The 27452-nt window shown below is 49.1% G+C and overlaps 6 protein-coding genes across 6 annotated transcripts; 2 read left to right on the forward strand and 4 right to left on the reverse strand.

Annotated features, from left to right (window-relative positions):
• Positions 1-824: 824 nt before the first annotated feature.
• FPOAC1_001401 (uncharacterized protein) lies at positions 825-1383 on the reverse strand (the record flags this gene model as incomplete). The annotated part of the gene is made up of 2 exons (XM_044846005.1): positions 825-1242; positions 1307-1383. 2 exons carry the CDS (start codon positions 1381-1383, stop codon positions 825-827), a joined length of 495 nt encoding a protein of 164 aa, XP_044711921.1.
• Positions 1384-3116: 1733 nt separating this feature from the next.
• FPOAC1_001402 (uncharacterized protein) lies at positions 3117-5509 on the reverse strand (the record flags this gene model as incomplete). The annotated part of the gene is made up of 2 exons (XM_044846006.1): positions 3117-4130; positions 4208-5509. 2 exons carry the CDS (start codon positions 5507-5509, stop codon positions 3117-3119), a joined length of 2316 nt encoding a protein of 771 aa, XP_044711922.1.
• Positions 5510-9083: 3574 nt separating this feature from the next.
• On the reverse strand, positions 9084-10103 carry FPOAC1_001403 (uncharacterized protein; the record flags this gene model as incomplete). The annotated part of the gene is made up of 4 exons (XM_044846007.1): positions 9084-9236; positions 9286-9436; positions 9609-9729; positions 9884-10103. 4 exons carry the CDS (start codon positions 10101-10103, stop codon positions 9084-9086), a joined length of 645 nt encoding a protein of 214 aa, XP_044711923.1.
• Positions 10104-15045: 4942 nt separating this feature from the next.
• Positions 15046-16614, forward strand: FPOAC1_001404 (uncharacterized protein; the record flags this gene model as incomplete). Its single annotated transcript, XM_044846008.1, has 1 exon — positions 15046-16614. One exon carries the CDS (start codon positions 15046-15048, stop codon positions 16612-16614), a length of 1569 nt encoding a protein of 522 aa, XP_044711924.1.
• A 791-nt stretch (positions 16615-17405) lies between these two features.
• Positions 17406-19622, reverse strand: FPOAC1_001405 (uncharacterized protein; the record flags this gene model as incomplete). Its single annotated transcript, XM_044846009.1, has 3 exons — positions 17406-18339; positions 18388-18784; positions 18836-19622. 3 exons carry the CDS (start codon positions 19620-19622, stop codon positions 17406-17408), a joined length of 2118 nt encoding a protein of 705 aa, XP_044711925.1.
• A 2219-nt stretch (positions 19623-21841) lies between these two features.
• FPOAC1_001406 (uncharacterized protein) lies at positions 21842-23174 on the forward strand (the record flags this gene model as incomplete). The annotated part of the gene is made up of 2 exons (XM_044846010.1): positions 21842-22621; positions 22677-23174. 2 exons carry the CDS (start codon positions 21842-21844, stop codon positions 23172-23174), a joined length of 1278 nt encoding a protein of 425 aa, XP_044711926.1.
• Between the last annotated feature and the right edge of the window lie 4278 nt (positions 23175-27452).

A 27452-nucleotide genomic window follows, 5' to 3' on the forward strand; every position in this document is an offset into this window, starting at 1 on the left:
GCCATATTCGATGTCCAATGTTCAATGAGAGCACAGACGTCTGTCTGTTCGTTCTGCAGGTCTTGTTCTGGTGTTTCCTTTTCAGGCAATTTCTGGGGTCCCCTGCCCCGGCTTTAACACTCCTGCAAGGCACCCTCTGCTCGTTCTTTGGCCTTTGTTGATGCCCAGTTGCTGATCTATCAGTCTACCCTTAGAAGGCAGGTAGTACATGATAGCCATGTCTTCACGATAGCTTCACTTCTTCTCATTTTCTTCTTATCTCTCCCCAAAACGAGAGCAGTTGCGTCCTTGTACCCCACCATTCCCCTTGTATTCCAGTCAAGACCGAGTTGCATCGTGTGACACTGCTTCTCTAACTTGCCTTGACAATGTCTTGAAACCATAAATGTGAGATTGGTTCAGTAATTCACGATAGCCTTACACCCATGGCACGAGACAATATATCTCACGATTCACCATCGCGATGCTTTACTTGAAGCATGGGCTCACCATGACTCACCGGGACAGAACCTCCGTAGAAACCACAGTAGTACCTTAGTAGGTAAGGAAGGGTGTAGCAACTGTTCAAGGCAAAAGACATCTGTTCTCCACCATAAATGCGTTTTGCCAAGTCGGTCCCCGGTTTTGGCGAAGAAGTGGAAAAGGGAATACTCCGTGCTCTCCGGTAAAGGCCGGCACATATGTATTCCGGCCATTGTTCGAGGTCGAACTAAGATATCTCATTTCAATTTAATGTGTATTATCTTCTATGCGGACGTCGTTCACTTGCATTTTTTCAACAATTTGCCAGATACGCCGTCGATTCTGTAACCCTTGCAGAACCACTAACCGAACTCGAGTGTATGAGCTCTAGGTAACGGTGGCACCACATCCGGATCGACTACATCCATCGGCTTCAGTACTTGTCGCGTAAGCTTCTCCCAGTCATACTGCTTAGCAACCTTCTGGCCATCCGACGACTCGCCAGAGACTTTCGCGTGCACCATTGCGAGGTCAAGGTCCCACAGGAACGGAATTTGCACAAGTAGAGTGCACCAGTAGGACTGATCTAACAGGTATATGCATTCCAGAGGAATATCGTATGGCAGAAAATGCAGTATGAGGGCCTTGGTCTCTCGAGATAGCGCCTCAAGATGATGTTTGAAACTAGGTAGGCAAGAGGTTTGGTGTTGCTTCATACTCGTCGAGGTTTGAAAGGAGGCTGTGCGTTGGGTTGGGAATATGTTCCGGGTCGGAATTCCACTAAGACAATAATCAGTTTCGCAACAGTTGGTATAATATAGGCAGTATTAACTCATCCAGCTACCTGTAGATGGGTGGGCCATGAACGTCTTCCTCCCAATCACCATCAACAACCACGCTGTTGGTGTCACGAAAGCACATCTACACTAAATCATTCGGGTTTGGATATGATTATAATTTACGCCGAACACACGTATCATTTGAATTCACGTCTAGCCGGCATTCTAATCTCACAATCAATGGATATGTTCTCCCAGCACGACAAGCCACAGTTGTGTTTACGCATACCGACTTGAACCTACAAACATCCTTGTTGATAGAGATACAAGGCCAGATAACTAGAGATCAAGAAGTCGGTCCATGAGAGGGATTTTCTCCATCTATATACATCAAATTCCTCCAATTCAATCTATTCTGCCTGTTTCAGGCATCTTCTGCGTGTCTGGGCCTTTGTCATGCAATCAGACAATCCACCTGTTGTTTAGTAGGTGTTTTCCAGCATCATAGCCAAGTTACCCTACAGTCAAGTGGAGAACCCCTCAATTTAACCCCGCCAACATGATAGACAATCGTCATGACAGTTACAAACGCGCAAGGTCCAGCTAAACTCAGTCGACAGGAAATATCTTCTGCCGAGAGATAACTTCTCGTCCATGGCATATCTTATATACATCAGTGAGCCCTACTTACTTACATATGAGACACAGGGTAACTAGCTACACCAAATTGCATCTCCATTAACCCTTGTGCAATATCATAAAACAAAGTCAAATATGAGAAAGCAACCAGTGTTTTTTAACAAGTTTTTTTTTTATAAAATCGAAACTATTGTACATTTTTTTTTAAATGATAGCAAAACTCCGTATGTGTTTTTTTTTAGCAAAATTTGGAAGGTGTCCTCTAGTATCAGATCCTCTGTAAAGTAAAAGAAGAAAAAGATTCAACACCGAAATTGTAGCAAAACCATCCCTGAACCCCTTCAAATGCAGTGGAGAGTAAAAAAACAACACAAGAACCAAAGACGTCCGTGTACCGATGTTCATACAATGTGCATTTGCCTTTCTTCCACGTCTGATTTCGGAAGCTTCGAATCTGCTTGCCTTCGACATACCCCAATTCAACCATCAATTGAAATGCCTGTTGTTTGGTATTTGCAACCGTCCAGCTTCCCACTAGACTTGGTCAAATTTGATGGCGTGGGCATCTCGTGGCATGTCGTTTCCAATACGTCGCCGACGCCCTCCAATCAACAAAACACCTTCCCTGGATTACGCCACTAGAAATCAATACTTTTGAGACAATCATGTGTCGCCCATATGGACCCTCCTCAGTCATGCTGGCAATCGACTTTTGCATCGCTCAACAGGGTATCAAATGTCTGGATCGTATCCTCGCCTCCCTCTCTTTCCGTTCGTGGCATATGAAAACTCAAGTGTGGCCATTTCTGCGCCTCGGTGCCCCTATGACCATGGCTGGGTGAACCATAAACCACCTTGAGACCCATCAACCCAGTCGCTGCATATTTTATTGTAGTTGAAGGTCACACCTGTTAGAAGACCCGTCAAGTAGTAAACGCAACCGGACAGCTCCGGGCTCGTGAACCCCTCCCCCTTAGAAAAAAAAACAACAACAAAAAAACAAACCCAAACCGCGACCTGCAGAGTGTCGTGGCCAATGATGGGTTGGAAGCGAAAGAAAAGTTTTGTTCAGCAACTTGAAATCATAAAAAAGACATGTTAAAAGCTGGGACGCGTAAACTCGTATCGACCCAGATCAGGGTGTGGCGAAAACTGGGATATGCTTCATACTACAACGCAGGGAAATGCAGACCCAGTACCCCCATCGTAAGCGACGTCTCCATTTTGCAAAGCAGCTCAAGACTCAGTGACCTGAGATGCCTCAGCATGCACACCATTGGCAAGTGGGGTAGCATTCTCAGCATAACCGTTGGTGAGAGCTTCAACGCTGGTAACCTGGGTTTGACCATCGGGGCCAACGAGAGGAATTGTTCCAGAAGGTGAGAAATCTGGGACTGCAGCTGAAAGCTGGCTGGCACCGACGGGGGTATCTCCGTTGACGTCACGAGGCTGGAAGTGCTGGGGAGAGGGGTCATGATGATACATGGGTGTACCGTATGGCATGTGAACGGCAGCATTGTACTGGCCATTGGTAAAGTTGTAGTGTCTGTTTTTGAAAGTAACCTGGGGAGGACCTTCCCTACGGGCCATTTCATCTCGATCGCCGATTGGCAGAACAAAGGCTTGCCAGCCATCTCGACGACGAAGAAGTTCAATACCGTCGTCCGCAACAGCGTAGTCAATCTCAGTTGAATCTTCACAAGCAGCACGGACGAGGTTGATATCTTCAGTCATTTCCTGTAAGCGTCTGAATGAAAGGACGAAGTGTAGAGAGACAAAGCCGTGTGAATCCATGTGCCGCCTGAGAAAGGTATCCCTGATAAGGTTGTCGATAGAGAAGTAGTATTCGACTTGATGCTTTAGCGCGGGCAAAAGAAAATGACCGAACTGATTTTGCAGGAGAGCTGCATCCATAGGGACGCCCATAGAGTACTCGACGGGAGCGAACTGAGGCTGTACCACAGGCATGCGGTTACCACCGCTAGGCGCAGACATACGGTGGAAATTGTTAGCGCCATTGCGGCCACGGCCTCGCTGAGAAGAAGGCGTGAAGCTGCCGCCATGGCCACCTTGTCGCATAGGAGGACTGTAGCCCTGAGTTCGGGAAGCATTGGCACCTTGGCCGTGATACCCAGATCCAGAGATAGCATGCTGGGACTGGGAATGGCCGTGATGAGCACGTCCACGGTAGCCGCCGCGACCTCGCTCACCACGGCCTTCAGGACGATCGCGGGAAGCTTGAGGAGCTTCCTGTTTGAGAAAATTGTTAGCATACTGGAGACAAAGGGTAAAGATAAGAGTTTTGTTTCTCGATGCACGTTACTTACCGAAGTTTGAGCAGAAGGATCCTTGGCCTTATCAAAGTTTGCATTGGTTGAAGCCTTCTTCTGACCATTGGCAATATCGACAGATCCACGCTTGGTGCTTGGCTGTGATGCGGCGTTGTTAGAGGCGTCACGGGCCTTGTTGTCGCTGGCCCTGTTCGCAAGGGAGGCAGATGTCAATTTCTCAGCAACGCCATTGATTGAGGCTCGGTTGGTAGCATCACGACTACCACGAGCACCGCCGCGAGGCTTGGAGTTGCGAATTTGAGGAAGCTGAGTCTCGAAGTTGACTGTGGGAACGTAGTTGATGCTGACCCATCGACGAGCTTTCGACGAGCTACTATCCTCTTGGCTGTCCTTATCAGAGCGGTCGGATCTCTCAGGCGTTTTGTCGGTGGCCTTCTTCTTGCTATCCTCCTTAATGGTAGATATAGCTGTCTCGGGAGTAGGCCATGCCGTAGAGTCATCGACAGATGGGGGGACTTCGCTCTTGCCATCCTTTTCATTCATTCGCGAGCCCCGAGGACCATTTCGCTCTGCTCGGACAGTGCTGGCCTGCCTTTGATGAGACTTGACGCCATTTGTGAGAGGTGCAGGAGACGATTCCATCTTCTTCTCGTCCTTCTGGCTTGAAGTACCGTTTGTTGTAGCTTCCGCAGGTGTGGGGGAAGGCTTGGTGGACTTTGCTTGACGGGCCTCCTTTCGCTTGTGCCAAATGTTGACGCTAGGAATGGGTGCTTCGGCAAGTTCAACCTTTGGTTGTTCGGGTGCCGTCTCTTGTTCCTTGTCTGTCGCTTGTTCGCCAGCTTGTTTCTCGGAGGCCTTGCCCTTCTTACCTCGCCTAGCCTTTCGGGAGTCCTGCTCGTCGACAGACCTTGTAGCATTGCTTGATGACCTTGGCGTTTTGTCGTTACGTCGCCAGGGACGATCCAACCTTCCAGTATCATCCTCACGCCTTGACTCGGTTCGTCTGCTTTGTGTAGACTCGGAGCGGGCATCGCTCTCAGACCCAGGAACACTCTCGGTATCATGTTTTTCTGTCACTGCTGTCTGAGGCCCAACGGTTTCAGGAGCTTCGGAAGTCACCTGCTCAGCCAAAGGTGCGTCCGTTTGTGCGTCCCCTACGGGAGCGGCAGTGTCAGTATCAGCTGCAGGGGCCTGGTCATCTTGGATGGGAGCAACTGCGTCAGCAGAAGCAGCGTTATTTGAGGCAGTGATAGTGCCCTTGCCCTTCGCAGCCTGTGCGTAGGAAAAAGTTGATTGAGCGGCCATGTTGTTGGCCTCAACGATAGCTGAGGGACTCATTTCAAGGTGAGCCGTGTTGCAGAGGCTTATCGTCGTGGACCAGATGGCAGGAGTAAACAGAAGCTGCTAGATTCACCTAGAAGGTAGGAAGTAGAAAGAAATATTTATAGAGATAAGAAAAATCTCAGAATGTCTCAACCCCCTCCAGATGCTGGGAGAGACACAAAGCAGCTGTGTGCAATACAGTTGCTCGCTGTTCGTATGCCCCCAACTTTCAAGGGTGCCGGTCGTCGCGAAACTTCGAGAAAAGTCGAATATTGAGGGATGTAAATCGAAGAAATGATTTTCAAGATTGGTATTGAAGCGTCGGTTAAGTCGAGGGTCAGACCTAACGGAACAGCGGCTAAATCGAATTGTGCGCGGATGCTGGGTGTTTGGTGATTGAGATCCTCCAGATGGGAGAAGCAAACAATTTTGCAATGTTGGAAGGTGTTTGCTTGACTGGGATTGGAGGCCTGAAGAAGTAGGCGGCGGTGTCTCGACGAAGGAGGAAGAATGAGAAAGCACAGGTTTTGCTATTCCGGTCTTGTCGTGCTTCTTGCGTCAAGTACAAAACTTGTGAGAGTAGGCCTGATGGAACAAGTTGAGCACCAGTTATAAAAGGCTAATAAACCCCGATCGAAGCTGAGAGTATTTGCTCGTTCCGTTGCGATTTCTCGTCCGTCACGAGGGTACCAGGAGAAAGCCCAGAAATACCAGACAGGCGAGGCGGGGTGGTTATGATGATTGTGTTGATGACCAAAGAGGAAGAAAGGAATCGGATAAGTAGAGGTAGGTAAACCGTAAAACAAGGTTACGGAGTCCCAGCTTCAATTCCCTTTAAACAAAATTGGAATGGAGAGGAAGGTGTGGTTTACAGGAAGAGCGTACCGAGACCAGGCAGAGAAAGAGAAAATGTACGCCGGAGGTTATTTTTTGCGTTGTGTGAACAATAAATTTTTTCCCCATGCGTTGATTTCCCCCTCTCACACTTGCAGCGCGGGTAGGCTCTAGTAAGTTCAGTTAACGTGGGTTCTGTTTCTGATCCGCAGGCGGAAGGTACCACGCAAATGTACTGCGGCTAACTGATCGAGAAGGTACCGATGCGCCGAGTGAGGATCCTTGGTCACTGCCCATGTAGAACCAGATGATGGAAGGAATGAAGGAAGGATAGACAGATGGCTTTCCTTCCCACTCCAATTGAGTACTGGCTTTTACTTTTTTCTTCTTTTTTTTCACTTTTCTGAAATATCCTCGCACAGTGATATCGATATCTTACTTTCTGATAAGCTTTGTTGACAATTTCAAGGATTTTTATTTTGCTGAATACAACGATCTAGACAAAATTACGTAGTCGATCCATTTCTTCGATGCAGATGATTGATGCACAGCAGAGCTTGCAAGCCAATACTGGACTGCAGTTACCTACCTACTAATGTACCAAGAAGTACTAACCTGGGTGCTCAATCACTGAGTAGGTAGTTCGTTGTAACCTTGTATCGAGTTACATACAAAGATCAAGTGATTCCGTAAGAATCCCCAAGTACAGAGCGCCACCCTGCCTCTGACTCGAAGTCTGGAAATCCCTAACGAGCCAACTACCTAGGTACTAAAGGAGGTAGGTAGGCACGGATGAATTTGCAGAGTTAGCATGAGGTAGGGCCTTGAGTGGCCGAGTCCATCAGGGCAACTCGCAGATAATAAGCAACTTTATTATGTACTGTTAACCGAGCCCCACATGCACTTGCTCACTGCAAGGAGCCATCATGAATCCAACCTAAGATCCCGGAGTGAGAGGCCATCAGTCAACCGAACCCGAGCGACTGTGATAGGGTGGGGATGCGCGAATATAAATCGGCTTTTCCCAAGTAACCTACTGAGGTTATATCGCAACATGAGTTTGGAGTATTATCTTTCCACATTGTTTCCCTTCCCAAATTGACAACCAGAAAATACAGGCGTACTCAGCAAACTCCATTTACGTCGAGGTGACATGGATGCACAATATAGATACCTAGCTAGGTAGGTACCTGTAGTCAATTATTGTGTATTTCGTGCACGGCAATCTGGACATTCAGGCACGGATTTCAGGACAACAAAATTCCTTCATACCCCGATAAAGCCTGATCCATGCATGTAGTTGACCTGGAAGTCAGGAAATGGGGCGCCCGGTATGTATAGTACATACATACGAAGGGCTATACCTGTTGGGGCACAAATATCCAGTCAATCAAAGTCTATTACGTTCTCAAGCTTTCTTTCAGTTTAAATTTCGTCTTGTGGCAAGATATTCAACTACGACGAGTAGGCTTGGTTGTGTTGGGGAAAAAAAAACACAAAAAAAACCCATGCTCTGCCCTTTGCAACAGTAACAACAAGCATTGAACCCATCATCAGATCTGGGTTCCCTTGCTAACTACCTTAGTAGGCAGGTAGTAATAATTACTGTAACATCCATACCTACCTAGGTACCACCTAGGTACTATGTCTGTCCAGGTAGGTAGGTATCTCAAACATGTCAGGCAAAGAGTCAGGTGGATCAGCAATTCCAGTTCTAAAAAATTTGGGACAGCACTGATGAATGTGATACGGGCTGGTTAGTAGGCATGCATCTATTACGTGCCCCAAAAGAGGGCACAGCAACCCACAGCCTAAATACCAGTGTCACGATTATGGAGTAATTATAAAACCCCTTCGCCATTATAACGATGCGTACCCTGCCTACGTAGGTACTAAGGTATCGCTGGCTAATCGAGACTGTCAAGTCCGTTGAGTTCTTTCTCAGCCCAACGTAAATCTGCGGTGGCTTTGCTTCATTAGTACCTTGAGCACCGAAACAGAAGCTTTAATGAGGCGACGAGTCATTTCATCGTCGCAAGAAGAAACGAGATGCTCAAAACAATATTCTTCCAATAAATGAATAAATGAATAATATCATAAGGCCTCGAGGCTATGCTTTCAAACCAGATTCCAACAAAACTCTATATCACAATTAAAGTACGGAAGCTTTAATACACACTACATTGGCTGGATCTCGGATACTCAATCATGACAAGCTGAAATACCTACATTTAACATTTAATTTGGCCGCCATCATCGCAAATAGATAAGTAATCAACTTATAGGTAGGTAAGTTAGAAATACTGATTACCTTATATTGCCCAGGTGTCAGCCGAAGCCACCAGTCGTTCATTGGGCACGGCACATGATGGCCTACCATTTTGGGATAACAGAATTTGCAGTTCCTATCTTATCTTATCTCATTTAGTATTATGGGACGGTTGGAGGCTGGAGATAAATCATGTATCAGACTTCAGTGACAACCTGACTGATATTCAAACTGTCTTGGCGACCACCTATCTCAGTAACAGTGGCCAAGAATTTTTTACTCTATGTACACATAAGACACCACACCTAGCATGCTGCCAGAAGAGTCGAGAACTAAGGTCCCTGAGCTTTAATTTGAGCGAGGAGTGCTTGGTAGTGTGCATTATACTTCCTGTTATTCAAAAACGACAAATTTCCTTGCAAAAAGCAATCCACTTTTGTGCCACTCATTGCCAGTATTACATAAGATACGCAACAAAGCTACTCCCTACCCGGTCATCCAAGCTGTTGCTTGTCTCGCTCCAAATGATGTGGCAAAGCGCAAACCAGTAGATCCCATTGGGAAGTAACTGATCAAGTACCAGATCAAGCATGCAAGTTGGATGAGGGAAGAAAACAGGGTGAGAAGCGTACTATGAAGCTGACGGGCTGTCAGTATGCGTAGGACTACGAGGATATCTTAAACTCACTTTCAAAGCAAACACAAGTGTTAATGTGATGGAACCGAAGTAGGCCGCTGTGAATGGTAGTCGAGGGGTCGAAAGAAGATGATAGACGTAGTTCATAGGACCCATAACAGCGGCAAACGACGCCAGAAACATTAGAGATCCCACGGACCACCTGTGTAGCCCCATGTCAGCTTCTATGCGATTTCAAGATTCACCATGTCGGATCTACGACATCACAGCATGGGCAAAACAAGTCACACAATCAAAACGGCCTCGCAGTAGTATGGCCGCGTGACTGCGATCGGCAGGAAGAACAAGGGACGGTGCGGAAGCCCTCAACTTACAAGATGGCAAACTTGCGTGGTCTCAATGAGAGGACAGGGAATAGAGTGAAGCAGATGACGAAGCATGCCACAGCAGCGAGATTGCAAGCTCCAAAGATCAACAATCGATCCCATCGACTAACTGCCAGTCGGGTTAGTGTCTCCTAACCACAAGGCATGTCACCTTGTATCACATGCATATTCAGGACATGGCTCAGATGCAATGCACATGTCCCGCTGCAGGGGTGCTGAAATGCAATAGGTGAATGTGAGAAGACATTTCAAGGTTGACTTACGAACAAACCAGCCCTCCTCCTCCTCGCGTCGGCTGGGCGCAGGCAGAGGCGCACCGGCACTCTCGGTGGTGGGAAGGCGAACATAACCACTACTTCCCTGGAAAGGGTTCAGACTCTGGATGGAAGAGAGCAGGCCGCTTTGCTGCGAAGTGTTGACTGGCTCATCGCGACGACTCCAGCCAAGGGAGTTTATAGAGTCTCGAAAGGAAGAAGAAGCCATGGCGGTAGATCCAGAGGGGCGGGAACGTGAGGGACGGGTTGGACAACGACAGGACAGGGACGGAGCGGATACGTCGATCGTGCGGCGCAGGGTCAGGTTCGGGCTGAGATTCAGATACGGGCTCGAGCTCGTGGTAACGATAAGGGTGGGAGGGTCGTAGAGCAGCTAATAATGGGGGTTTCGTATCGACCCAAGTGTAGAACTTGGAAGAGTAACCTCCAATTTCTTGAAAGGTCTGGCATGGTGGTTATTACAGTCGTTCAACAGGTGCCGATAATATAGAGGCAAAGTCAGAGTAAAAGAAGCAGGCAAAATGGCTGCCTACTGCTATCTGTTACTTACAGAATCTGAACTGGGCGCTGACGACGCTGTCTTGCGCAAAACGGCGATGTAGAAACGGAGGACTACGAGTCGTCGGGGGCTTGGAGCCAACCTAAGGGGGTGCAGGTTCAGTTGCAGTCGCAACTAGCTGCAACCTGGCAACCGCGCGTGCCGCTGGAAAATAGCGGTAAGAGGTATGAGCAAGGCGGCCTGTAAGTTAGCCGATAAGAGCAACAACAGATATGCGACGAAACAAGCGGAGTATTTCGCGCGAGAAAGAGAACAAAACGGGTGCAGCTGGGGCGTTGGAGAGGAGTGAAGTTGATCGTTGATAGTGGAGGGCGACACTAAGCCAGGAAGTTGATGGGTTGGGGTTGGGTGTGTGGTTGCTTCCTTGGATTGAATCACATCAATTCCAAGCCTTGTCTGTTGTCGTCGTCCTGTTAGAAGTTGGGTAGATGAGGAGATTATATGATTGGCTCATTTAGAGGGGCCACTAGCTTGGGGTAGGTCTGGTGCCACCTGTGTTCTGTGGCTCACCTTTCCCAGCACGGCCCGTCCTTGATCGATGGAAGCCTCAGCGGGGACGGGAGGGATCATGCATGACAGAGAAGCATGGCATATCGCCAGGGAGTCATAGCTTGTATGTACAGTGCCTAGCTCATAGGACCTACCTTAGCAGATAGCTCAGGGCTGTTTCGGAGCTGAGCTGAGTTCGGAGCCTTGCAGGACCAGACCCTGAGGCGGGACAAGAAGGTTTCAGGACCTCGAGGCTGATCAACTACTGCCTACCTACCTCCCCAAGTGCTAAGGAGCCATATCGCACTCTATGCGGCGGTACCATATCGACATTATGTATCACTAAGGTTTTCACGCAGGAACCGTGTCCGACATGTCCCTTCTCCAAGGGACGGGGTAAAGACGGGAGAGGTCTTGAGCGGGTTCCATCCTACCTGATGTTAACCACTTGAGGAGCGGACCGTAGAGGGCCGGACACGATCCGTAGGGAACTAGGTAAGTCGGGAAACCGTGAGGACAATCTGACATACACCCTCCATTGGTGATGAGATGAGAAGCAAAGCACAGTGCAATTCAACATTATGCCACATCCTCGCTATGGAGCAGCCCAGCCTCACATTGGCACTGGCATCAGATTCAGATTCAGAGTCAGAGTCTCGTCAGGCTGACGAAGATTGATTCTCACTGACTCCGAAACATCCCGTACATAGCATTTGATGAGGCACAACCGTGTCGAGATATTCTGTAACAAGGTGGTGGTCTGTAGTTTGGGCGCGTGGACAGGGAAGACCAGGAAAGATGGGAAAACTTTCAGCGCATGACCGAGGGCAAGAGGAGGAAGCTAGGACGAGATAGTCGATTGCATGTAGCAATTCCCGATCAGCCCTTCGAGTCCAAACGGAGACTTGGGCTTGGTGTCTTAAACCTCAAGTCACGTTCAGCGTGGCGCCCACCCACACAGCAACATTCACACCCTCCTCCCTTGACTATCAGTTATCGAGGCTACTGAACACACTGCAAAACAGAACGGAGATAGCAAAAGACCATGGCGGCCACCATTACCGCCAACTTTCTCGATTCATGTCCAAGTCTAAGCCCAGTTTCCACACAACTTCAAGGGGCCAGTGACCGCTGCCTCCACGTTTCGTCTGAAATACTTGGTGTCAGGCGGGGCAAGGACGATGGAAGTTGTACATCTGACTTGATGGCCATGGCTAGTATTGTTTAGCTCGTTCTTGGAAGTATAAATTAGAGGATCTTTGTGCCCATTAGCATGCGTCAAACGATCGAAGATAGATCTTGCAGCCGTGGTAGAAAAAGACCTCATTCTTTGACTTGGCCTTTATAGTCATCAACAACTGGACCTGTATTCACTCACAATTGAAGTGGACATTTGAAGGAGTAAGCACAGCCAAAGGGGACGAAGAAAAGGACGAGCAAGGTCATTGTGATATAAAGAGCGAGGCTAAGAACAGAACAAGAAGATATTATCAATCTACCTACCTTACGAACCGAAGCTCCTCCTACCATTTGATCGTCATTCATACCTACCACGTTCGTGAGAGTAGCCACTGAGAAAGACGGGAGACCCTTACATTGGTGTACGGGCCTTGTTCGCATCGGATCTAATCAACCCCCCTTCAGCCACGGCCGAGCGTTTATTGTGTTAGACCCTTGACCGACTTATCGTCACCATTAAGTGGTCTGAATTACTTCCAACACCCTTCTCATTTCTGCCCTAGGCTATCAATCACCTGTCCTTGACCTCTAGGCCCCTCCAGTTCACTTGGGCGGCGCCAGAAATACAATAAAACCGCAGACCGCCTACCTTGGTCCGATAAATTGAGGACGCCCATCTTGCCTGACCTATCTCATCATTCCAAACTATCCGATCCTGCCGCCAGTCTTACGCCATACCTGTCACAGTGGAGGTCTACAACGGGCAAACCCTGGACATCAGACCGTTTTGATAAATTGAGACGTGCCCCCATCGAGAAGCCTTATTGTCCGGAGTTATTTTCTTTATACTTTCAATACTCGCAAGTAAACCCTGTGGGCACAACAAGATCTGTCTTCGCCTCTTTCTTCTGTTTTGGAGCCTCGATCACATCATCCCGAGGAACGACATCACCGTGCCTTACGGACCTGAACCCTGCATTTCGAAGCCCCGCCATTACCCTATTTCCTGATTAGGACTCTCACCCTCCCCAACCACAGCAGTACCTACAGTTCAGCTCAGCGTGAACAATACAAGACTTGGCTAAACTGCATCTCATACGCTCTTCAAGTACAATTCGGGTACTTCATCCAGCCGTGTCCGTTCTATTCGACCTGGCTCGTCATATCATCCTCTAACCTATTATAGAAATTAGTAGGCATTCTCGCAAGACAGATACTCTTCTCAAACCAACATCAGCCTTTACCAGCTCTATACCATCACACCAATACAAGTGCCAAAGCGCCTGTTTCCATGCCTTCTGCGCATCACAGTGCTTTTAGTATTTCTGGTGAGTCAAAACAAACCCAAAAATTAAACCTCCTTCGGTCTTCCCTCTCTTGTCTTTTTATCGACATGCATTATACCATATCTGCCTCTGGGCCCAGTCTCTTTTGCCCAGAGAAATAAATCCCCACCAACCATTGGGCCTTTTATGGCAGCATGTACGACGCATCATAACCTTCCGTCATTGTCTAAGCCCCTCCCTTGTTTGGTTGCTTCTTTGTCCCGCAGAATGTTTGCCGCACTGTTTTGTTCGCATTTCCTGCCCTTCTCATATTCTTCAATTTTCATCTTATTTTTGCGAGCGAGCGGTTCGGTTTGCCTCATCTTGTTTTATCATGAGCTTTACGAAGCCTCCAAATCGAGGTGCGCTTCGTTATTGGGAACCTTTCCCTGGCAAGCTTAGTACTAGCTGCGAAGGTACAAGGGACATCCAGTGGCCTGCCTGCTAGCCTAGTGCCCCCCCCCCCCTCTTTCTTATTCGGGTGGCACCCACATATCGCCTTTCACACTCTCATGCCCAGAATCAAAAGCACCATCATCATCATCTCTCATACCACGACTCAGACAATCGTATTTGAGAATTACATTGCTGACTGGTCATTTCACCATTCCAAGAACAGCCACTGCAACCTTGAAAAATATCTTTTCACCGCCTACCTCGACCGAGTACACGTTTCAAGTTACGACTCAGACAAGGACAAATAACAGGAATCAGAACCCCTCGACCGCTGCTCCGACCGCCGTGACCCCCGCACTGCACATTGTAAAGGACAGCATCTCCAGACTACTGCTCATAGTACTGGACTGGGGCTAGTACGCGCCTGAAGATAACTGGACCTTTCCGCCCGTGCGTTACCAAGTACTCCAGCCCAAGCGCCCAAGACCATACATACTCTCTGTTCTTTTGACCTGTGGAGTACCTACACGCCCAGGAAACGCCCTCAACACTTAACCCCTTCAAGGTACCTGTCATAGGTCTACCTGGAGGCCCTGCTCTGCGCACTCGGTACCCGCCATTTCAACCCCCTCCGACCCCGAACTTCTCCCTCCGACTCACAACTGCTATCTATCTCCCCTACAATTCAATCTTCTTTTGGTTTCCACCTATTCGACAAGCCGCCAAGTTGTCGTGTTTGACCACCTAATTACTCGGGACTGGCGATCCGTTCATGGACGGCAAATAGTGCTTGTTCCATCTCCATCTGCTCTGTTGCTTCCCGCAGCCAACACTCTCTGCCTATCTGGTGAGTCAGGTCTGCAAGCCTCAAACCCCCGGCTCTCCGCCCGCCACTTTTCTTCATCAGTGTAACCTCCGCGGCGGTGGGCACTCCATCCATATATGGATGCCGCTCCCCATCGCCGAGCCGGTCTCCCTTACTATTCCCCCGCTCTGTATTCCGCGCTGTTCTGACACGATACTGACTCGAACCCTCAACAGGCCAGTTCCAGCTTGATATCCAGATTCTGAACGTATCATCATCTATAACCGAACTGGTGGACGTCCACAATATTTCGCCCACATCCCCCCTTCGGCTAGGGCATCAACTTCCGACTCTACATCCTTGACACAACAAATTCACATTCGCCATCTTCGTCACAATGGCCCAACACGGTTTTAATCAGTTTAGTAACGGTCACAGCGGGGCGAGCATCGACCCAAATGATCTCGCCATGTCCGGTGGCTACTCACCCTCCTTCAACAACAACTTCAACAACAACTCTGGGAACGGCACCAACGGCTTCACAAACAGCTCCGCCATGTTTGATGATGATGAGCTTCTCGATGGCCTCAACGGCCCCCCCGTTACCCAGTCCGGCATGGCCGGCGGCCAGGACTTCTCAGGATTAAACATGGGTGGCTTTTCTCAAAATGCATTCTCCCACCGCAATTCCGGCTTGCAAATTGACCAGTCCCATATGAACGGATACTCAAGTACCCCCGATGGAGATCCCATGCAAAGCCCCTTCAACACTGGTTTTAACACTCAGTACCGACAAATGCCAAACCACTCCCTTGGAACCTCCCTACATTCGCCCTTGTCGTATTCTGAGTCTCCTCTGGCTGGTGCCATGAATGCTGACAGCAACGACCCTAACTACCTCAACGCCAAGGCCAGAGCTCGAATGTCCCAGCAGATGCAGCGAAAAACCTCCAACAATAGCCGTAGTCCCATGTCTCCAATGACCCCTAAGACCGCTACTCTCCATGGGATGACAATTGGATCGCAAGAATCGCCCGGTTTCGGCGGTCAAGCCATGAAGCCAACTAATGGCCAGTGGCTCAACACCCCTGCTGGAAGCATCCCTGCTTCTTACAACTCAGGCTTCTCCTCTCCCATGCAGCCAGGAATGAACCAGATCAGTGAGGTCATGATGAAAGGCGGTACCTCGATGCCTGCGAAGCTTGGCGTTGCCTCAAACGCTGTTTCGTCCCAGGAGATGAAGAGGAAACGCCGTCGAGAGTCTCATAATCTCGTCGAGCGTCGCCGACGAGACAACATCAACGAACGGATCCAGGATCTCAGCAGGCTTGTCCCCACACATCGTCTCGAAGACGAGAAGATCCGAAAGCTGATCCAGAATGGCACGCCCCTGTCACCTTCATTGACTGGAATCTCTAGCCCTCAGGCGACCTCAGGGCTTGCTGGACCAGGCGCTAGAAGAGCCACTGGAGCCACTGCAGGCAACATCACAACAGGTCTTCCTATTGAAGATAAGGACAAGGGCCCCAACAAGGGCGATATACTAAACGGCGCTGTCAGCTGGACCCGAGATTTGATGTGGATGCTCCATCTTAAGCTTCAACAGCAAGAGGAGATGATGAACACTATTGCTGACCTCGGTGGCCACTTCCCCTTTGAGATGACAGAGGATGAGCGACGTATGCAGACCGAGCTCATGGACGCTTTCAACAAGAGCGAGAATGGCACTTTCTCATACTCTCGCACAGCTGGGACTGGTCTGCGAGTGCCTCATCATACCGATTATCGCGGCGAGTCCCTGTCGGGTGGGGGTGGCAGCCTCGACCCTGTTGCTATCAGCCCAGACGACAACCTCGACCTGAACGATACAAATCAATTCTGGCATGACCCTGATGACAACAACAGTGGCCATGCTTCCGTCAATTTCAAGGAGGAAGACGAGTACGGCATGGATCTCACGCACTAAATTGTGGTATTGTCTGGCCAATCTTGTGTCTTCGGAAGCATGTCTCCTTGGACACATATTCGGACCCCTCTCAATGGACGGCCCTCACTTGTCGGCGTTCTCAATATCATTGGTGTTGTTGTTTCTATTATTGCATATCACTCTCCTCTTCTGCCTGACGTTCCCAATGCAGGCCTCTTGGAGATGTGAGTATTATGGTGTTTGGCATTACCCGGGTGTATTTTCATTTTGTTTTCTTTCTCTTTTTGGGGTGCACCCTTGGTGCGCGTAGGTATGGGTGGGATACATCATATAAGCTTACAGGGGCATGTCACTTCGTTCCACATTGTGCTGAGGGGTTTGCTACCCGGTTTGATATTGCTTGGGTCAGGTTGGTCAATGGCGTTATTGTTCTTCATGTTGCGATACCTCGAGGTGATTGAGTCACCGAGTTCGAAATGAATGACGGATGGATGGATGCAAGGTCAAATACCGATTGTCTTTGTTTTGGGAAACTTCACTTCTCTCTCCACTCTTGTTATCACCTGTACTTGCGATTTAATACGCACATTGCAGCGTTTCCAAGTTTCGTTCACCAGGCGGATGGGAAGTAGATCTTTTATTTGTCTGGCGGAGTGCCTGGCTCGATGTGTTCGCCACAATCCTGCGCCTTTTATTTCGTCGTTATTTACTGCCTAGATACCACCAGCGAGATTTCTATCATTACAAATTTGTCGTCCGTGGCTGTATCTGTATCCAGTGCCACAAACTACAAGCGCTATAATACCAGCCACATATGAAGTAAAATATGGTCACCAATGACGAGTGCAGAGAAGATACTCGCTCATGGCTGTTAGTGTGTTCCATACCAGCTTCCGCTTCATTTCCTCTTGTAATGCGATGCGTTCAAGCGCACAACGTCCATCGAAATACTTGCACATAACTTGCCAGCTGTTTGCTAACTTTTCGTCGTTGAAGCGACGCGCGATAGTCGACAGGTAGCGAGACTCTTTTCCAGTGGCCTTTTTGGCATCTAGTATGATGTATGGTACCAGTCCTTGAAGATGTGGATGGTCGTTAACGGATGGATGCGCAGTTGCAACTGGGATGGGTTTTCGGGCGTGCGCAGTAGCCTTTTCCGCGGCGTCACGCTGGGCTTTGGAAGCGATACGCTCCAGGCGGGCTTTTTCAGCAGCCTGCTCAGCAACAGTAGGTATATGGGAGCCATCAGTACCGGAGTGTCCTTCGGAAGACTCGGATGTGCGGGGGACCGAAGTGGCCGTGGAGGAGTCGTCTTCCTTGGAATCTTTGTCTTTGCTTGGATCTGCGGCAGCTCTGAGCTCCTCGGCCTCTATCTCGTACTCGACCTCATACAGAATCTCAGGCCAGACAACAACATAGGCATAGGTACATAATTGAGTAACCCAGCCGCGGCGCATGAGCCAGGCAAGCATAAGTAGATAAGTGGGACGATGGGCTTTGCTGGGTGAGAACTGCTTGTATGGCCGGGGCGCCTGAGATAGCTCGGCCAGGAAGTTGGGGAGTGGTGGAGCCAGGGGGAATGCCCGCTGCCATTCGAGAGTGTCAAGGGGAAGGCGAGAGAGGTCGCTATTGGGAGACAGGATGTACTGGTCCTTGGCATGAAGAGGAGGAATTGCGATTGCACGGCGCCAAAAGATAAAATGCTGGGCATACTTTCGAACTTGGCCTAAAGTGAGGATGTCGCTTTGACCAACCTGATAGAAGCTAGAAGTCTGTCAGAGGTGACCTGGGATTTAACAGTGGGCGACTCACGATTGTGTTGGTTTTGACAACCGCACAAACTCGACCATGGAGGCTGTAGTGGGATCCGGATCAGCTTGAAGCTCAGAAATGATCTTCTTCTCGTCGTCTGTCAGTAACAGAGCAAAGTTACGATCGAGGAAACCGGGCTCCTCGAGGGCATCTTGGCTGATGAAAGTGTTTGCTGTTGTCAGCCACAGGCCACGCTGAGTACCCTCTTCGCCTTGTGGGAGATCATCGATGTAGAAGGGCACAGGAATCTGAACGGAGGGGGTCAAAGCACCGGATGCAGTATCAAGATGCAGAGCTGCAATCCTGTTTTGTGAGACTGCCTCGTATATATCGTGCATGGCAGCGGCCAGTGACGAACTTTGTAATATCTCCTTCCAAAGGACACTCATCCGTTTGCCTAGTATTGTGGTTAATTTCTATTTATCGCAGGAGCCTCATGGTAACGTACGCTCCTCTCGCGCCTTGTCCTTTGCGACAAGTATCCGCTTCGATTCTTTCCAGACAAACTCGCTATGTTGTTGGCTGTACTTGAAAGCCTTGCTAACTTTCTTTATGATGTGATCGTATAAAGACTCGATAACATCCTTAACCTCGTTGCTGCTAGGATTGAGGATAAAGACAAGGTTGAACATGGTCATTGAGCTACGTTTCTCGTCGTCCTTGTCTTTGCCTTCATCTTTCTTGACCTCCTTCTCTTCGGCAGGCTGTTCAGTTGCCTTTCCTGTCGTTGCAGGACCAGCTTCATGTGGAGCTAGTTGTTCATCGTTGTAGGTAGAGCGCTTTTCGGCGCGTGATGCCTTCTTAGGCTTCTTCCACCTGCCGTTCTCAGGAACATGAATGGGATACGATACACAATACAGTGGATCTAATGATAATTGAAAGAGCCGTTTGTGGTATGAGCGGGCAGGCGTCAGAATACCGGCTAGATCGCGGGCAGGGAAACCCGCCACACGCTCCCAAGGTACGATCTGCGATCCCGACTCTGTGAAGGAGTGTTCATCTGGATTCCGTCCCTGCTTAGAAACAGGCGCGTCATCGGCAACATCTGAGAAGCTCTGCTGCGATAGGCGTTCGAGCAGGATGTCTTCGAGCTCGTTCCCGGTAACTGAACTCGACTTTGAGTGAGGCTCAACTTGCGCAGGATAATGAAACACGAAAGCTGGACCATCACGCGAACGGTTAACTACGAGGGCGACGGCGAGGAAGTTGTCGCTGGTGACACTGGGCACAGCCATGGTAGCGCTTGTTACATGATATGACGTGCTGGAATATAAGATGTCGTAGCCCCAGCGGTCGGTGATTACATGTGTACAATGTTGTTTATCGTTTATTGTTGTCTCAAACGTCGGATGAGGTTGGTCGTGATGAAGTCAGGCATTCAACAGCCAGAGCCTCATGTGGTTGTGGGGGGAATGAGCCTCAAGAGCGCCACATTTTTAACGATGGAGGGGTTCCATGGAAGGTACCTGAGGAAAGTGCCTACTACCTACTAGGAGGTAAGTAGAGTAGCACAGTACTGTAGCTTCGCATGGGCCGAGCGTAGGTTTAGAAGAAGACGCCTAATACCTACAGTGATGTGCCATTAAGTGTGGCGTCCATTATTTGTTTGATGACAGATCACTGTGCAAGCCGACGATTGATCAAGAAGGGTAGGCCAATTTTTATCGACTACTATTGAATTTAGTAACTACCAACATAGTTGATTACTACCTACTAGTTAATGTACTTCTCTCGTCGTTATCCGCGGTAGCGTAAAGTAGTAGTCCTGTCAATCTAAACAAGTCGGTGAAGGAAGCGGACAATAAAATGAGAGCAGAAAAAAAACGGAACTATTCCTCACAGCAAGCAATGTGCCGTTATCCAACATGATCTTTGGATGGATGTATAAGAATGCATTGGCTGTTTTATGAATTACTACCTCTGTCAAATAGTAGAGAGGTACCTAGGTAGGTAGGTTAGTAACCAATGCCTGTCTTGTGAGTGCAAATCGGTCAGAAGAAGTACACGACAACGCATACAGTAAAAAAGGGAAATGGAAATCGCATATCAGTGGCGGGGGGTCGTCGTTGTTGAGCCTAAAACGCAATTGACGTATCTTCTAAACAAAATCACTTCTCACTTTTCATTTACCATTTCACCTTACCTTAGTACCCATGTTATTTTCTCACTTCTGTTTGCCCTTTTCACCGACCGACACTTACAAGGCTGCTTTCTCCACCCAGTCATCAACACCATTTTAGTGGATAGTTTGAGCACCATAGGGGCGAATCAAATTAAAAAAAAACCAAAACCACAAACCACAAACGCAAGTGAATCAATCATTGGACATGTGATTTTTGGGTCAAGAAGCTGTTCCTGGATTAGTTATTATCATTTCTTTGTTGGAGAATTAGTTCTTTACTTTTCTTTAATAAAAGACACATATGGTGTTCAGGTAGTCCACCACCTTACACTTGGGTTTCCAATTTCTCAGGTCAACCAGCTGAATTGCTTTGCGCATGACACGAGACAAAGAGCCCTCGTATTGTCTGAAAACTCTGGCGGATAACGGCACTGAAATTCTTCACATGGAACCAATGACATAGGCCGTCCCACTCGAAACTCGTTCTTCCATTTCTGCTTGCCCACAAAATCAACACCGCTTCGTCCCGCCTGTCTTTAGCTCTACACTAGGTAGGTAGGTAATTATTCAATTATTACTGCCACCACACTATCCTACACGAGTTGAGGCGCGGTGTGCTCACTGTACCTAGTAGTAGTACCGCCGACGTTTGACTGGAAGGGCAAAAGGTCGTGTGCTTTCTTTCTCTTAAGCCCCCCATCACCGTCACCCTTCACTGTCACTGCCACAATATTCTTTATATCAACGAATACACTCCAGGCATATCCTTTTCTATCCTTCCGTGCTCGCCGACCTCTCCGTTTAGCTTCCGGCCGAAACTCTCTTCTTGAGCCTCCGATACCCCTTTCCCCACTGTCTTGCGGTACGACCTGACTGTCCAACTACACCGTCGCCGGCGCCGCCTTATCTTGGACATCCCCGGATTTCCATTCCGCCCCTGAACCCCTGGAAGAAATCAAGCACCCTTTTTCCCCCCCTTCCCCTCCATCTGGTTTCCCTCTACGACTACCCTCAAAAACTATCGTCAGCCTTGAGATCTGGCCTCGCTTGATTGTCAATTGGAGTAACAAGACCGACCGACTTTCCTCATCCGCTTGTCTATTCTCTCCTTCCTTTTCAGACCCGCTGCTCGACCCCACCATAGTTTGTGCCTCGACCTCTCGCCTCTGCATTTATCCCTATCCCCTCTTTCATCACTTATTTTGCCCCTTCCTCCTCAGTGCCCATCTATCTAGGGTACATACCTGGTGTCCGTACCTGCCTACCCTTTGCAATCCTGACAGTCTCACCACCCTACCTATTCTTCGCACAGCACACTGCGCTCGCGTGACCATGACATCCTCACCGGCCAGCCTCGATTTTGGCCATGTCCCTTTCTTGGACTTGACCTACGACAACAATGAATCACACGACTCGGCCCTCAAACTCATCTTAACTCTCATGCCGGATTGGGCTAGCGAAGACTCAAACATTGAATTTGTGCGCTTCACTGATGGTATCACCAACACTCTTTTAAAAGCCATCAACAGCCGTCCTGGCATGTCAAAGCTCGATGTTGACCGAGATGCCATTCTGCTGCGTGCTTATGGTCACGGAACTGCCGTTCTCATTGACCGTGAACGTGAGGCTGAGAACCATGAGCTACTCATGAAGCACGGCCTTGCTACTCAGTTGCTTGCTCGTTTCAAAAATGGCATGATGTACCGTTATATCCTGGGCAAGCCTGCCCGCGCCCAGGATCTCAGTGAACCTCTTATCCTATCTGCCATTGCCCGACGTCTCGCACACTGGCATGCGACTGTCCCTTGCCTACCAGACCCAAACCACACCCGGGATGATCAGCACGTAAACGGTAATGCCAGTACCAATGCTTCTACCAACGGTCATGCCAATGGCTGTGTGAATGGAGACAGCGACAAGTCCCGTCAAGAACAAATTGATAGTACTGCTCCGGGCAAGCCTCCGCCTAACATGTGGACTACCATTCAAAAATGGATCTTTGCTTTGCCAACTGATACGGATGCTCAGCGAGAAAGGCAAGCCCTTCTACAGGCCGAGTTGAAGGAGATGGTACACAAGTTGAGTCAACGGCCTGGCCTTGGCAAGAACGGGGTATGTAACGAGCTCCACACCTTGTGTAGCATCAAATAGCTGACAATTTTGGTAGCTTGTATTTGCACATTGCGATCTGCTATGTGCCAACGTTATCATCCACGAAGATGAAGATGCAGCACCTACAGTCGACTTCATCGACTACGAGTATGCTACTCCTTCGCCTGCCGCGTTTGATGTGGCGAACCATTTCGCAGAGTGGGCGGGATACGACTGCGATTACTCAGCCGTCCCTAGACAGGACCAGCGACTTGCTTTTGTGACAGAGTACATTAAGTCCTACTTTGCGTTAACAGGCGAGAGTGTCAACGAGGAAGAGGAAGTGCGCAAACTTATGGTTGAAGTCGATGCCTACCGAGGAGTGCCAGGCTTCTACTGGGGTATCTGGTCACAAATCCAAGCTGTCATCTCAAAGATTGACTTTGACTATGCTCAGTATGCTGAACTGCGCCTGGGCGAGTACTGGGCATACAAGGCTGAGGAGGATGGTAGCCGAAAAGCCTCAGGCCAAGATATGCCACTGAGGGAGCAGACGTGGTGGCGCAACGAGTAGATGAGTCCCACAGGACCCGTAGGCACGGCACGGCATGGCATGGAGACAATCGAAGTCAGGGATTGAAGTCGGTGACATATATGCTCACCCTTGAACGACAAGCGACGACAACGGCTTTAGCGGCCAATGCAGGCGGGGAGCCGATTAAATGGGTAGAAATGGGAACGGTCATAGGGAAGGCGAAATTTCCTCTTCGTCCTTCCCACGGATCCAGTTCTGGTTTCTTTACTCGGCAAGTGTGGCCTTGTCGTCTCCGTTCCAAGCCCGCATCTCCCATTTTGGCATCTCATCGTTTGATGGCATCCCCTTGACAGCTACCGAATTCCGATGCCCATTTCCGGTGCTGGTCACGCCTAGACCCCATCTTTCAATTTATTCTCTCATCTTTTTGGTACTTGTTTATTGGGTCACGACAATAGACAGAAGAAAGCTCAACAGCGGGATATGGAATGGCATAGAGGGGTAAAGCCATTCAACATGAGCTGCAGCTAGCTACGACGACTAAACAAACGGGCAGGAGTTCATGAACCAACTGTCCTGTCTTCATGACTAGTATGATTAAGCCATTATTTTAACTGCATTTTTTAATATAGACACAAATCTTGACGCACAAGTTGGCGATTCTTTAATAACTCAAGTACTTGTGTCCTTTCCCTCCTCATCTAGCTACCCACCTTGCCGTTGTTGATAATGAAGTTGTAATATCTACCGCATGACTCTGCCTTGCCTCTTCTCATTACCGAGACGTTTCAGACCGTGCCTGTCCACTTACTGTACATGTGTATCTTGAATCCATTGGCGAGAGTCCTCTTACCGGCGGCAGCACCCTTACAGGAGAAAGCACGAGGGACAGGTGCATCACCAGAAGCAGCATCTTGCGTCCATCACATCCGCTTGACCAACCGGGGCGTTATCCCAAGATGGCTAGAGACAACAGGCGGTTGTCTGCGGTGCGTTGCCTTGCCTTGGTCAGGTATAGTAGCAAGGTATATACTTGTATGGTGTGGCTTGTAGGAGGCAGACGTGGCTGGCTCAGGAGAGATGAGAGATAAAGGTACATACCTACCTACTGGTTTGTAGCAAGCCAGGTAAGGTACGACGTAGTGTTGCATCGAGCCTGGGGCAGGCTGGGGCAGGCTGGGGCCGTTAAATGTCTACCTACCTTAGTAGGTAGACAGCGTGCATGCACTCATGTACATACAGAGAGGTAGACACTTGTTGCATGAAGGTACCACGTACCTAGAAAGTAGGTACTAGGCAACATGTTGCTGAGATGTGAAGTCTACCTATCTACCTACCTACCTATCTACCCTTTTTCTAAGCTACCTACCCGACTACTAACCAACACATGCATCTGGCGGCCAGACTAGTTCTTCTACCTACCTATGTATCTAACAAGACAAGTATGCAGCAGGGGCTGGTTTTCGGATCAGCATACGCAGATTGTACATGTTCAATTGCAGGTTTGTTGTTTCTCTGAGGTCATCGAGATTAACTCAAACCGCATGGAGCTTTTCATTTGCTCTGAAGAGGACAAGGAAGGAGCTTGTAGAGCTTGATTATGACCCATGCTTGTTCGAGCCAGGCAGGGAACAGGTCCGGTAATAAGATAAGGAAGGGACGACTGAAATTATCTACCAGCGCAGAGCAGTCGATTGTCCAGTCCGTCCCAGGTGTAGGTAGACATGCAGCTGTTTGTAGGTAATATGTCGCACAAATCTAGACCTGGACTTCTTTTCTAGGTACTAACCTAGGCTAGGTACGGGCAAGTATCTAGTAGCTTCGAACATCAACGAGATGAAGGGTCAGCCGGGGTTATTTCCAAAACTCGTGGCTTTACGACGGACAGTTGAAGAAGCGGGGGCGCTTAGACATTACTGAGCTGGGCTGTGGCTTGCTTTCCCCCCCTTCTCACTTGGGTTCTTCATCTTCTTGGCTTGTCACTTTCCCTGTCCTGCACTTTCCACTCACGTTCGATTGCACTTGCACTTGCGATGCACGCGTGGCCGCTAAAATACTGACATCCTTGCAACTGCCTAAGAACCGTTGATGTGGGCGTCTCTTTGCAGGGTTCAAGAATCTGCTCTCCCATTGGTTGCTCCTGCCAGTTTCAAAACTTTGAGTTCCAGTTGGGAAGGAGTACGGCCCATTTCTTACAATTGAAGACTGGAATTGGAACATCCACATTGACTCGACTCGACTCAGCATCGACATCGACATCGACTTTTTGACATCCACAATTCCCACTTTACTCTATCTCCACAGTCTTGTTCCTGCTGCTGTTACCAGAATCCGAGCCAAATTCAGAGTCAGACAAAGCTTTTCATCAGCTCACTCACTGTGCTACACCGCAATGCACCTTTGTTTACCTAGGTATTCTCACCTGGACTTGGCGAGGGACGCTAAGAAATAATGGTAAGACCAGATGCCTGAGGGAATGCTGGCTCACTGGATGAAGGGGATGGTTAAGCCAGGCCCCTCCCGTTCCGATTGATTTATGACAACCTCTAAAAAGAGCTTGGGCCAGGGCCAGGGCCAGGGTATCTAAGCTACCCAGGCCCTCCTTAGTAGCATCCAGTATTATCTCCATCACTCACTCACCTAATTTTGTACCTGCTCTCTGCAGCACAATGGGCCAGCTCATTGCCATGGAGCTGGGTAAATTGTCCCGGCTATGTGCTGGACTCGGCCCAGGATGTGGCATGTCGCCTCAGCCCTCGCCTCTCAGCTTCAACTTTGTCATTTCGGCAACCAAATACTCAATCAATCCTCCCCAAGGACACAAATTTCCGTTGATCTCGCAACGTCGTAGCCGATCACTTATAGGCAGGGAAAGACCGTATCTTTGGAGACACATGACAGACCCAACACGCTACCGAGTTGCAGCATAGCACACCACAGCGTATCGCAGCCCAGCACAATTCATACCTACAGCACAAGCTCCAGAGCTGCAGTAGCGTTGATCGCAGGGGCGAACTGGGTGACACCATCAGAAGTAGCCATTACTGCTGTGTGGTATTCTTGTCGTCAAAAAACTCTCGCGTTGTCCATGTTGTTCCTCACTCGTCCCATTTCTGACCTTGCTTGCTTGCTTGCTTGCATTTGTTAGATGTGTTTGCTGAGTGTGAGTGTGCTAGTAGACTAGCCAACCCCGAAGGTTTCGGCCGGAACTTTTTAGACGCATTTGCCACATCATCCTGGTAATCTTTCTCCCTTGGACAATCTCAAACCCGGCCAAGCCCAGTCTAGAGCAGAACAGAGAAGACAAGAGTTCTATTTTGTCTGGCAAACTGGCCCTGTTCCCTCGCCAAAAGTTCTGTGATTCTTACCGCCATAATGAAAGACAACATCGGACCCACTAGGTGTTTTCAATGAGAGACGAGATGAAATAGAGGGCTGATTAAGCGCGTACTGAAGCTGTCCACGTTGCGACGAGACATGGCGCTGCGACTCAAATATGAAAAGAAGCAATATCAAACAAAGACAGGACCAGCGCTAGGGACCAACGTGCGTGTGCATGCACCTTACCTGCCATGACAAGAGCACTTGCTGCACGTACACAGCCACAGCAACGGCTTGAGCTACGCCTAGCTAGTCTCAGTTCCTGCAGCCTCTCTACTCTATTCGTAATAAACAATGGTATCGAGCAATAGAGAGCCACAGCTGGCTAGACCAAGCTCAGCTCTTGACCCTCTCATCAGCAAACGCTTTTGCATGGTTGCCATAGCTTGACCACCTTCCGAGACAAGGTTACGGCCGAGACGGTTGCTAATATCTCGACAAGGCTACCATGACAGGGTCGCTCTCTGTGATGGAGCACAGTTTACAGACGAGGGGCGAGCTGGACCAGCAGGGCGAACGGGACGAACAGCTCGCGCAGGGTTGTGGTGTTGGAATCGTCCTTATGCCTGGGCTCGTGGCTCTTGCCAGGACCCGGTTGGTGGGTGATTCCCCGCTGTCTGTCATTGAATTTGTCCTAAGAGTACTTCGAACAAGAATGATACGCTTATGTACGTACTGTGTTGCATTGAGACGAGGAGCCTGCAAGTTACTGTGCCAATTCCAGTCAAGTAGCACGGCCATATCTCACTATATCGTCCTGGGACACACAAGCACCTCCAAATGAAGTTCCAGCAACCTATTCAAGGTGCTGTACTGTATTGTACCCAGGCGCCCTTGCAACCTGCAGTTCATACCCGGTCTACTGTGGGCTCCAGCCGGATCCAGGCCTAGAGACCGCACCGCATCGTTGTCGGCACTATCTCCAAATCTGCCGCG

Source organism: Fusarium poae, chromosome 1 (genome assembly GCF_019609905.1).
Source record: "Fusarium poae strain DAOMC 252244 chromosome 1, whole genome shotgun sequence".
NCBI lineage: Eukaryota > Fungi > Ascomycota > Sordariomycetes > Hypocreales > Nectriaceae > Fusarium > Fusarium poae.